The sequence below is a fragment of the Coenobita brevimanus genome, chromosome 70, assembly GCF_032717465.1.
Source record: "Coenobita brevimanus isolate Jiangsu-jjx chromosome 70, ASM3271746v2, whole genome shotgun sequence".
In the NCBI taxonomy this organism is placed as follows: Eukaryota; Metazoa; Arthropoda; class Malacostraca; order Decapoda; family Coenobitidae; genus Coenobita; species Coenobita brevimanus.
In genome coordinates this window covers 32328067-32340142 of record NC_137023.1, presented here as the reverse complement: position 1 = coordinate 32340142, position 12076 = coordinate 32328067, and the positions used below count along the sequence as shown (strand labels likewise).

At 42.6% G+C, this 12076-nt stretch overlaps 1 protein-coding gene across 1 annotated transcript in view; it reads right to left on the bottom strand.

Moving 5' to 3' along the window:
- Nnp-1 (Ribosomal RNA processing protein 1 homolog Nnp-1) overlaps window positions 1-10972 on the bottom strand; it is a 235996-nt gene extending 225024 nt beyond the window's left edge. Inside the window, exon 1 of the mRNA XM_080277637.1 lies at window positions 10815-10972. Coding sequence (XP_080133763.1) covers window positions 10815-10935 — 121 coding nt within the window. The 5' untranslated portion in view covers window positions 10936-10972. The remainder of the gene's footprint in view (window positions 1-10814) is intronic.
- Between the last annotated feature and the right edge of the window lie 1104 nt (window positions 10973-12076).

Here is a 12076-nt window from a genome sequence, read left to right as displayed (position 1 = left end):
CCTTCCACATCCCCCATCTGCTCCAACTCATATTTGCCCAATCGTTCCTCCACTTCTCTCTTATACTCTGCCTTTTTCTCATCCTCTTGTAACCTTCCCACTCTCCTTGCAACTACTCCTTCCTCTCGTCTTTCCCTTCTTCTATTCCTCCATCTTACTTGAACTTTAACTCTGGCCACCACCAAGTAGTGGTCAGAAAGTCCACTCCCCCAACCTCTATAAACTCTTGCATCCAATATACATCTTCGCATCCTTTCATCCACACACACATAATCAATCATTGCCTTCCTTTCACTCAATTCACCACCCACCCTTCTCATCACTCGCCATGTATACCTGTGGATCATTTTATGCCTGAAGAGGGTATTGGGTATCACCAACCCCCTCCCAGCACAAATGTCCACTAACGCACTTCCATTCTCATCTATCTCAGCAGGCACACCCCACTCACCAACTATTCCATCCACCTTCACATTCCCAACTTTACCATTCATATCACCAATCAAAAACACTCTATCATTCCTTCCAAACTTTTCCATGCACACTTCTACATTTGTCCAGAACTCTTCTCTCACTCTTCTAGCACGATCTTGCGTTGGCGCATACACACACACAATCGCCCACATTTGTATTCCAACTTTCAACTTTACTCACACAATCCTTGATCCAACTGATCCATACTGTCTTATGCTCCTCTTCCATCTTTTACTCACAACTATACATACTCCTTCCTTTGCCCTCTCATTCTCACCTACTCCTGCACATATACCCCATCCATACTCCCATTCTCTCACACTTTCTCCTCTCCATTTTGTTTCAGTTATTCCACATACATCCACTTTCGCATCCTCAAGCACCTGGACAATCTCTCTCTCTCTTTCACCTCATCATTTGCTCCCCTTACATTCCACGTTCCAATTGCAATGTCCTTTGTCCGGTCCTTGGTCGTCAACGTTTGGTCAGTCCTTGTCCGAGGCTTATTGTTTTGTTTTTTTTAGTTAGTTGTTTTCCGGGGAGGGGCACTAACCCTCCGCCAACCCTTTTAGTCGCCTTTTACGACAAGCAGGGATACTGGGGGAGTATTCTTGACAAACCCCCCTACCCCCAGGGGGGATCAACCATATCATTTACATAAATAAGGAACATTACTGGCGCCAACACCGAGCCCTGTGGGACTCCACTTGTTACTTCCCTCCATCCAGACATCTTATCCTTTATTCTATCTATCTATCTATTGCCAGACGCCTCAATCCCGTTTGGGGTGGCCACAAACAAATCGCCTCCAAGTCGCCCTGTCCCCCGCCATTTCACTGCCCTGCTCCCAACTCACACCCCCCTCTCTCATATACCTCTCCACCCCATCCCTCCATCTCATCCTCGGCCTCCCCCTCCCTCTTCCCCCCTCCACCTCACTCACATGCACTCTCTTCGTCAGTCTTTCGCCCTCCATCCTCTCCACATGGCCAAACCACCTCAAAAAGTCTCTCATCCATTCCAGGAGGTTCCCCTTCAGTCCTCCTATATACTCTAGTTTTCACATTAGTCTCTTATGGGGTACCTTGTCGAAGGCCTTCTCCAAATCTAAATACACACAATCCACCCAACCATCTTTCTCCTGTAGCATGTCAATCGCTTGAGTAAAAACTCAAGTTGGACACACATGACCTTCCACTTCTAAATCCAAACTGACTAACAGCCAAAATATTCATCTCTTCCAGATATTTTATCCATCTATCTTGCAAGATTCTTTCACACAATTTTGCGACCATGCTGGTTAGGGACACTGGTCTATAATTCAGAGGTTCTTCCCTGTTTCCTCCCTTGTAAATTGGTACCACATTTGCCCTCTTCCATTCTTGAGGCACTTTCCCCTCTTCCAGAGAACACAATTAAACTGTGAATCTTATCCGCCAGTCGTTTTCTGCATTCCTTCAGTACCCAATTAGAGATTCCATCTGGTCCTGGGGCTTTCCTTACATCCTGATTTTCCAGTAATTTATACTTCCTGTACTTCCACTTTTATATCTTTTATCACTACATTTCTAGTCACTCCCTCCCCTTCCACAAACTCACTTTCATTAATGAAAACTGAATGGAAACGTTTGTTCATTATTTCTGCTTGCATTGCCGCATCTTTATATATCTCTCCTTCTACTTTCAGTTAGGTGATTCCTTCCTTTTGTTTCAGTTTGCCTTTGACAAATCTATAAAACAGTTTGGGTTCATCCTTACATTTGTCTATTATATCTTTTTCAAAATTCCTTTCTTCCTCTCTACGTATTATTGTGTGTGTGTGTGTGTGTGTGTGTGTGTGTGTGTGTGTGTGTGTACACACAAGTGTCGTATATGTGGGTAAGAAGCTAGGTGAAACGAGGGGATGGGGATGGACGGGAAGGGAGGAGGGGAGATGTTTTGAGTTTAGAGGTGGTGGTGTGAGAAAGTGATCCTGTTGACAAAATATTTGGTCACAGAATTCGATAGGTGATAAGATCTGCTGTTCTGTTCAATGGTATTGGAACATACTATAACAGGTGCCTCAAGACATTTACATCTTTTTAAGTCTTCTTCCCCGTACAAAATTTTTGCATTTTCTCATTTCATTACATGACCTGTATTAAATCTGTGAGCTACACATGCATTGGTGTCGTACCAGCTCATTGCATACTTGTGTTCTTTTATTCTCTCTTCCAAATCATGCCCTGTTTCACCTAAGTAGACTTTATCACATATATACTGTACATGGAATGGAGTAAACACATCTCTCGTCTGTGCTGCTGATTCGTATCTTGTATCTGACCAGATCACCCACTGTCTGAGATGTCTTAGAAGCTAGCTCAGTTCCTGAATTTCTTAAAAACCGAGCAATGTTGTTGCTCGTATTGTTACAGTGATCCTTTAACATCCACAGGGGTTAGGTAACAGAGACACCTGAGTATGTTAAAAATCCACAGATATCTGCTATCCCCCTTAAAAACTCCCCTGGACCCCTCTTAATGCTTTGGCTGGGTATCGTTTTACAAGTTGCCAATACGCAGTTCCAGAATATTAGCACCATTAACGTATAGTATATTCCCTAAGGATCATACTGAACCCCCATAACTCCATTCGGAAATCAATATAATCAGAAATAATGAATTTAATTTTAAAATCCCCACAAAAAAAAACATACCTAGGATCTTCACTCTGCCAGTCTGTGTAAAAAATGCGTGCGTTCGTAAGTGTGTTTCTCTTCCCTTTGACCGCGCATGCGTCTGGTAGGTCTGTATCACCAACTCATAGGCCTACTTTAGGTCACTTGATGGTATTCTATCAATCAAATTGAAGCTTGGTCTTTCAATCCTTCTTGATGGAAAATTCAAATTCTTCTCGGTAGGCTATGGCCTCTTAAGAAGAAAGACGTGCTGTGTGTCCCGGGTGCGATCTTGACCATTAACAGGGGATTAAGCGTTTCCCCTCGGAACCTGAGGAGGCAGTTGAGTTTTTTAGGAAACACGGTGTATTACCTTCAGAAGTTTATTGCCCAGATTGTCAGGAGCTGTGCAAATTTAGAAAAGACAAACATCAGTGGTACTATGGTTGGTACAAAAAGTACGCAAAAACCAAGAAATGGGTCCAGTGTAGTTTTTGTGTTTCTGACCACAAAGGAACTTTTTTGGACAACACACAGTTTCCTGCATGGCATTTTATACTGTTCGTAAACCACTAGATTCAGAAGTTTTGGAACCACGATGTTATTATCACGTGTTTAAAGTGGTCAACAAAGACGAGCGTGAACTGGTGAACCCTTTGCTCAGAAGTGACCCTTTCATGGCTACAGAACCAGCCACCCATCGAGGGACCTGGCGTTGTCGTTGAGATTGACGAGACATTTTTTGTGAGGCCAAAACACGATCGTGGGAGAAACCTAAGGGATGTGTGGCTTTTCGGAGGAACTGAAAGGGTCAGAAAAAAGTTTTTCTTGGTGCCTTTAGTGAAAGTGGATCAAGTACTTGACAGGAGTGCTGCAACTCTTGTACCAATTATCAAAAAATTCATTTGGCCAGGTAGCATCATTAACACGTTACCCGCGTACTGAGCCACTGGTGTACCATTTGATGTCTTCTTTCCTAGTGTGTTGATACACTGATGGTGCAATAATGAGTAATAATTTGTTTTCACTTTTTCATGTATTTCACCTTCACGAATATTGGCTAGGCAAATTTTTTTATGCTGCTCCAACAGTAGAAGACATGTTGAATAGGATAATGATATAAGATTAGAGAAATGCCTATTTAGTAGGAGAATATATATCAGACTTCGAGTAGTGACTATTACATTTCATTTAGATGTCAAACAATACTATTAATTACACAAAAACATTGACAACCAACTCCTTGTTGCAGAACTAGGGCCATGAGATGCAAATACACTTTTCTTGAAAAAAACAAACAAACAAAGAGTAAATTTACTAATGATAAATATTTGTGATTTTTTACTGGAAGAAAAAATGGAGTAACCACTCTTGTTTCTAACAGATCTACATTTACTTTGTTAGGAAACAACAAAAAAAGATAAGTGCTGGATGTTTCTGGTTATTAAACTTTTTTTAATAATTATAAATGATTAATTATAACCAATACCAGGTACTTGTAATTATCCCTGGCTGGACACTGATGATTACTATTACAGTATTCAACGTACCCAGCTATCATTATGCTTGGTTGCAAGAAACACTGTCTTAAGTGATGCAAAAAAAAAAACTTTAGAAGGCTTGTGAAGAGATTAGGAGGAAAAATGAACAAGAAACAAGATAACAATAACAAAGGTAGTGTTGGACCTTTGCTTGGACTTCCTTCAATTACCTAAATAGCTACGCGCTACCTGGAACTTCACGACAGAGAATGAGATGGTAACAAACCAAAGAAAATGAAGTGCCAGGTAAGAGTGAGCAGAAACTGCGCTACCTTGGCCAAATTAGTACACTACCTCAGTGATCCACCGGTGGTGCATCATCCAACATGAGAAAAAAATGTCAGGATACCATGTGTTGGGCCACCAGTGACACACTACTTTTATGAAGGCATATCCCTCATTGGTACTCAGTAAAGCGACATAAATCTTCTCACTGTGATAGCTCCTTGCAGACCGGTGGGAGAGAGTTCTGAAGTGAAAAACAGCCTGGGAGAGAGCTCATATTGCTGAAATGCGGGTAACGTGTTAACAGTGATGGTTGGGCTGCCTATTGACAGCTGGTGGACGAGGGGTACACGCATCATGTGATCAACCACAGTTTTTACACCTATCAAACCGACAGAATCTTCCACAGGAGTATCCACTAATGTTTAATAATATCCAGCTCAAGCCTGCATCATCCTTGACCATGCTTGGGGTTTCATTCACTCGGGATTTAACTTGGAAAGATCATATTACATCTCTTGTAAAATCATCTTCCAAGAGATTAGGTGTGCTAAGCCAACTCCATACCTTCTTTACCCTTGCACAGTTGTTGACTTTATACACAGGTTTTATTTGCCCCTGTGTAGAGTACAACTCATGTGTGGGAAGGCTCCCCACATACAGCTTTTCTCAATAGGGTGGAGTCAAAGGCTTTTCATCTCATTAACTCTCCTCCTCTTACTGGCTCCCTTCAACCTCTGTCGCTTTGTCACACTGTTGCCTCTTTATCTCTTTTCTATCGCTACTTCACTGGTCACTGCTCCTCTGAACTGTCTGCTTGCATTCCTCCACCTCTACGAAGGGCAGGCAGCACCCGTCTTGGAACAAACTCTCATCCCTTTTCTGTTCAACTCTCTAATGCACAAGTTAACTGTTACTCCCAGTCCTTCATTTATGCAATGGGTCAACTCTGGAACTGTCTCCCTCTGTCTGTATTTCCTACTTCCTATGAGCTCCAGTCTTTCAAACACAGTGTGTCCAGGCATCTCGAAATGAACAGATCTTGAATTTGGCTCAGTCTTGTATTGTTTTTGTTTTTTTTCTTGGAAGGAATTGTTTGCAGGCTCCAAGCCTTTGGTGTTCTTACTCGCATTGGGAAAAAAAAAAAAAAAAAAAAGGGAGGAATTTGTGGACCCAGATGACCCGATCAACAATTCGCAGACCACTGAAATATTGGAGTGACGTAAAGGAGTGGTCTAAGCATCCTGGACTACGGACTGAATATTTTGAACAGTACTTTTCTAGGTACAGTATCTGTTTCTTCACGTGAACGCCGAGCAGACGCTACACCACTTCCTCATTGCTGCAGCCGCACTATACCAGTCAGACCAGCCACAAGAACGACCTGGTGCTGTTGCCGCCATCCCACTAGGAAGACGACGACAACCCAGACGACCCTCATTCTGGACCATCGTATCTCGAGGGTAAGCATTCCCCTAGGATAGGTTAGGTTTGGTGTTTTTTGGTGAGGTTAAGTTAGGTTACGTTAGGTCTGTTTGGTCTGTTCCGTTACGTTAACCGGTGGTGCAGTATATCTTTCTGGTGGTTTCTGATGCGATTTGAGTTGTTTTTTACTTCAATTTTTTGGGAAAATGCTTGATTTTTGCCTACTTGTCCAATCAAAGTTCATGATTGGAAAAGAGGGAAAATGAGGCATTGCCAGCAAAAATGAAGGTCAGAAACATTCGAATCGCAACAAAAACTAGGGGAGGGCGGTGAACAGTGCATTCCCTGAGAAACATATGGGATCTGCGGCCGTGTGATCTTGTGTGAAAGTGGGAGAGTTTATTTACTTCGACCACATGGACCCTCCAAGCTAGAAACACCTCACTTTTTGATGCAGGTCAGATTTTATGTTTTTTTTTGCATTTACTATGTAATATTTTGAGTGTATATCATAAGCTCTACCTTTATGAATATGCCAAGCATCGAACTGTGCATTATCAGGGTGAATGTGTTCCATGTAGAACATATTGCTATGAAAAACAAGTGTTAAACTCTCTCGGGTGAACCTTGAGAGTACCCGTCAATTAATTACATAGGTTCGGGATGATTCGGACAGTTGAGGAGTGGAATGGTTCGGACAGTCCTAACTATCCCTCCACAACTACCAAGTCATGACCTTATCAAATGATAATGCTACTTTTGATCATTTAGATTTGAACACATAGTGAAACACCATTCTTAATAGTTATCAGGGAATGTTGGGGGAGGAGGCAGTGGCTTAATCGGTAGAGAGGTGTGGTGGCTTGCAGTCCTACCGGACCCAGGTTCAAATCCCGGCTGGGACAGGGAACAGTTTAAGGATTTGAATTTCCTTACGGCAGACTTTACCGATCTACCAGAAGACCCGCCGACATGTCGTAAAAATACCCCCGCTAATACCAATACACCAGTCCTGTATGACACAGCCTTAGCATATATTCAATATGGATGGTGGGTGTTAGCACCGAAGTGGTGACATGTAGAGGTGTACGATATTTAGGAGGGCTACTGGGCCTTGGGAGCAGGCTGAGAAGCCTGTGCCCAGAGTCAAGTACATTAAAAAAAAAAAAAGTTTTTTTTAACCTATTCGTCAAAGTGTTAAAAGAAAGAAGGGGTATTACAACTTCTATTTCAGTTTTGCAGGCTACAATATGCATTTAAAGTCCTACGTTAGTCCGTCTGAAATAAGGCCTAGAAAGTTAAAAGTGAATTCAATATTCCAGAGAGAGAGAGAGAGAGAGAAGGCTAATTATGCATAACTTTGTAGCAGAAAGTAAGAGGTTGTCATTTATTATTAAATCTGGTGAAGGTTAATTCAGTTACATATATTATTTTTAAACAGATATCAAGTAGTTCATTTGGATTCTGAAGTTTAATATTGTACTTTGGAAAAATGAAATATCTTTGAATTAATAAATATTTGTTTTTATCCAATATAACTCACATAACCAAGAATATGCTGAGTAATACATACGGCCGAACCATCCCACCCTACTGTCCGAACCACCATCACTGGTAGGGATGGTTCAGACGATTTAGTCACTTGTGTTTCGTCAACTATAGCTTAAAGTTGAAAATAGCTAAGAATTTCATATTATCAGCCTAAAGAGCAAAATGATGGGGCAACATTTTAACATAAACATGATTAAACTCCTGCTTAAACCTGAATTTTTATATATATTTTTTTTTTAAATGTCCGAATCATCACCACCCTCCCCTACCAGCAAAATATATTGCACTATCTGGGGGGTGTATTGGCAACTTGTAAAGATTTACCAAATATTCATTCTGTGACAGAGGGGTGGACACTTGGAACAGCCTCCAAGAGAGTGTGGTTGACGATGTCTGTAATCAAGTTCGAAAAGAAACTGGAAAGAGCTTGGGTGGATAAATAGCAAAGATTCAGTTACAAAGCAAAAATACATAGCCACCCTAACCACAAACATGAACTCAGCGCCTGAGAAATGTAGAACTGATGCACAAGCCTAATGATAGATCTACTACAACAAGCCATCTGTGGGTATTATCTCATTCATAATTACCAAAATAAGGGGGAAATTATAACTGCATTAAGCAATCATTTACCACTACATCTAGAAGCCAACTTAGAAAACATCTATCTATCTATCTATCTATTGCCAGACGCCTCAATCCAGTCTGGGGTGGCCACAAACAAATATCCTCCAAGTCGCCCTGTCCCCCGCCATTTCACTGCCCTGCTCCCAACTCACACCCCCCTCTCTCATATACCTCTCCATCCCATCCCTCCATCTCATCCTCGGCCTCCCCCTCCACCTCACTCACATACACTCTCTTCGTCAGTCTTTCACCCTCCATCCTCTCCACATGGCCAAACCACCTCAGTGTGTTCCTCATAACGCTTCCTATCACATCCACATCAACACCACAATGCTCCTTTATATCCTCATTCGTCAGCCTGTCTCTCCATGTGACTCCACAGGCTCCTCTTAAATAACTCATTTCCACTGCTCTCACTCTTGTGTCCTTCCAACAACATCCAAGCTTCACTTCCATACGTTAGAGTTGTATCACAATACTGTCATGCAGTAACTTTTTCACTTCCATGCTCACTTCCCTGTTTCTTATCACTGCTTTCAAAGAACCAGCAACCTTTCTTCCCTGCTGTACCCTTTCAAGCACTTCACCCTCCAAACCTCCATCCTTACTCATCACACTACCCAAGTACTTAAACATACTCACATTTTCCAATTCCTCACCATCCAACCTCACTGTACATTCACTGACTTCACCTCTCTCAAAGACCATCACTTTACTCTTCCCTACATTCACCTTTAGATTCCGTTTCTTACACACTCTCCCAAACTCATCCACCAAGCCTTGCAGCTCTCCTTCATCTTCACTCAACAACACAGTATCATCTGCAAAGAACAGTACAGGGAGTTTCCAAACACTATCCTCTCTCACCAGGGCCACTCCAACATCCACTACCCTACCTTGTACCTCTTTTAGTACCCCATCCATGTACAGATTGAACAACCATGGAGACATGACACATCCCTGTTTCAAACCAACTTTCAAAGAGAAAAATTCACTTAGTTCACCATCCACATGCACTGCAGCCTTTGCACCATCGTACATACTCTTCACAGCATTCAACAACTTCCCATCTACTCCATATATTCTTAACACTTTCCACAATCCTTGTCTATCCACCCTGTCATATGCTTTCTCCAAATCCATGAAAGCCGCTTACAACTTCTTTCCCTTCTCTAGAAACTTTTCCACTAAAGATCTAAGAATGAATATCTGATCTACACAACCTCTTCCCTTCCTAAAGCCTCCCTGTTCTTCTCCAACTAATTTCTCTGTTCTTTCTCTAACTCTGTCAATAAGTATCCTACCATACACTTTTCCTATTATACTAAGAAGACAAATACCCCTATGATTACCACACACTTCTTTTTCCCTCTTTTCCTTTGTACAAGGGAATAATTATACCTGACTTCCAATCCTCCGGGACTCTACCTTCCTCCCAGGCCAATCTGCACATCTTCCACATCCATTCTGTTACTATCTCTCCCCCATGCTTTAGCATTTCACCACACACTCCATCAATTCCTGGAGCTTTCCCTGATTTAATTTTCTTCATTGATTCCACAACTTCTTAGAAAACATGCTGGAAGAATATGGAATGAACTGGTAAGGTCTTTCTGCTGCTTACACTAAACCAAGCATTTACCCAACTTTCTATCTATTTATCTATCTATAGCCAGATGCCATAATCCCATAAGGGGTGGCCATTTGTCTCTTTGAGTTATTTGTTTTACAGGGAGGGGCACTAACCCTCCACCAACCCACTTGATGACACGTAGGGAGCACGTATGGTTTGGTTACCGGTATATGATAACCACCAAGCGTTGTAAATGGTTTCTTGGCTTACCGTACAGGAAACCATTTGGCTTGTCACTCAATGTAAAACCACCAGTAACGGAAAGAAAATCAATAAGAAGTGACAGGAAAGATGGGAGAATAGGAAGAGAGGAGAGCAGGCACAGAAAAAGAATGACAGGTTAAGGAAGTACTTTCAATAAATGTAAATGGGCCCTTTCCTAAACTTTGTTCAATTTTTTATGCAAACAGCATATCCAAGGTCCATTTCCAAACGTCGGCTATTATTTGCCTTGTCTAACGTGACCGTTTCTATTTTGACTGTTCATCATCATCCGGACCTCCTTTCCCACCGTAGACCAGGATGAGAAGAAGCAGTGTAGACTGTGTTCACAGTAAAATTTACTACTATACAAAGGAACTCTGGCGAACTGTTCAGTTGCAAGGTAACGTTATTGCTACTCATTAACTTCAACATTTCCATTTACAGAAAAGCAAACCTTGGCTAATAAAGGGTACATTACCTGGGGAACGAGCTGATTTGATGAATAAGTACTTTTTCAGCTTTTTAAGTGTCCTGTCTCTGACGGTTTTTTCATTGTCTGCCAAACGCTGGGCAAATAAAACTTCTTTAGTGGTGCACATGCCTAGTCCAACACTTGCCACTCCAGCTCCACGCACCATGCTGTCTGCGACTGGTGTGGTGTTGTTCTTCTTCTTCTTCTTGCGTACTGTAGTGCAGACGTTTCCAAGATCTGACGTCTGTAACATCATTAACTCTTACTTTCACGATTTTTTTTTCCCCCGTCACATGCTTCACTCTTACTTTTCAGATTCTACATGTAAAGGTAGGTGTTTTAGGGTCGGCTTCCCGTCCCTAGAGCACCTATGAGTGGCTGGGTTCGCTTTCTAGACCGGAGCTTAGACAAATGAGAGGCAGGACTCAAAAACTCAAGGCAACACCTTACATGTGTATTACTAAATCTTACGCAGGAACAAGCAGATGTCACAAATACAAACGAGCTGGACAATTATAATTCTTGGGCTGCAGATATGGAATACTAGTATCACGCAGGATACTGTACAGGACCAGATCCGTTTGGGGGAACGACACTTGAGCTAGACACTTATGTTGATGAGGGAGTTTAGATTTCCTAGACCGGTGGTGGTGGTTGTCTCGATTTCCCGGGGTAGCGTTAATATTTTACTCTGGGCCTAAGTGTGACCTGATCGGAACGTGCCGTCACTGTTGCATATTGTTAATTCACTATACCTTGGCCCATAGATCACTCTTACATTACTCTACTATGTAGCCTACACGGGTGGAGCTGGCGGTACCGATGTCATATGCACGAAGAGTGGAACTGTGACTTCCAGCATAAGTCACTCCGTGCATACGAAACCCGGAACTTCAACTCAGGGGCTTATGTATGATCTTCACTATCTTACGGCGGAACTGTACACTATGGTAGGCCCGTCCTTCATTGTCTTACTATCGCACTATCTTTTCCTCCATTTTCTTTTATGCTCTAACCACCGGCCCACTTTACTTTGTCACTCCCACACTGTCTGCATGCTGCGTGTGTTCATTTTCACTCACGATCAGGTCGGACGTGTCACAGTCAGGCGCAGGGGCGGCGGAGGAGTCTCAGCCTCCCTACTGACGGGGCTGGGATCCGCCAGGGGCGGCTAGGTACCGAGGGCGGGGGACAGCACGTACGGACGTCCTCTCTCGTCCGAGGCTGCTGGGGGCGTAGAGGCCCGAGGCTTCTGGGCTCAGGGTGGG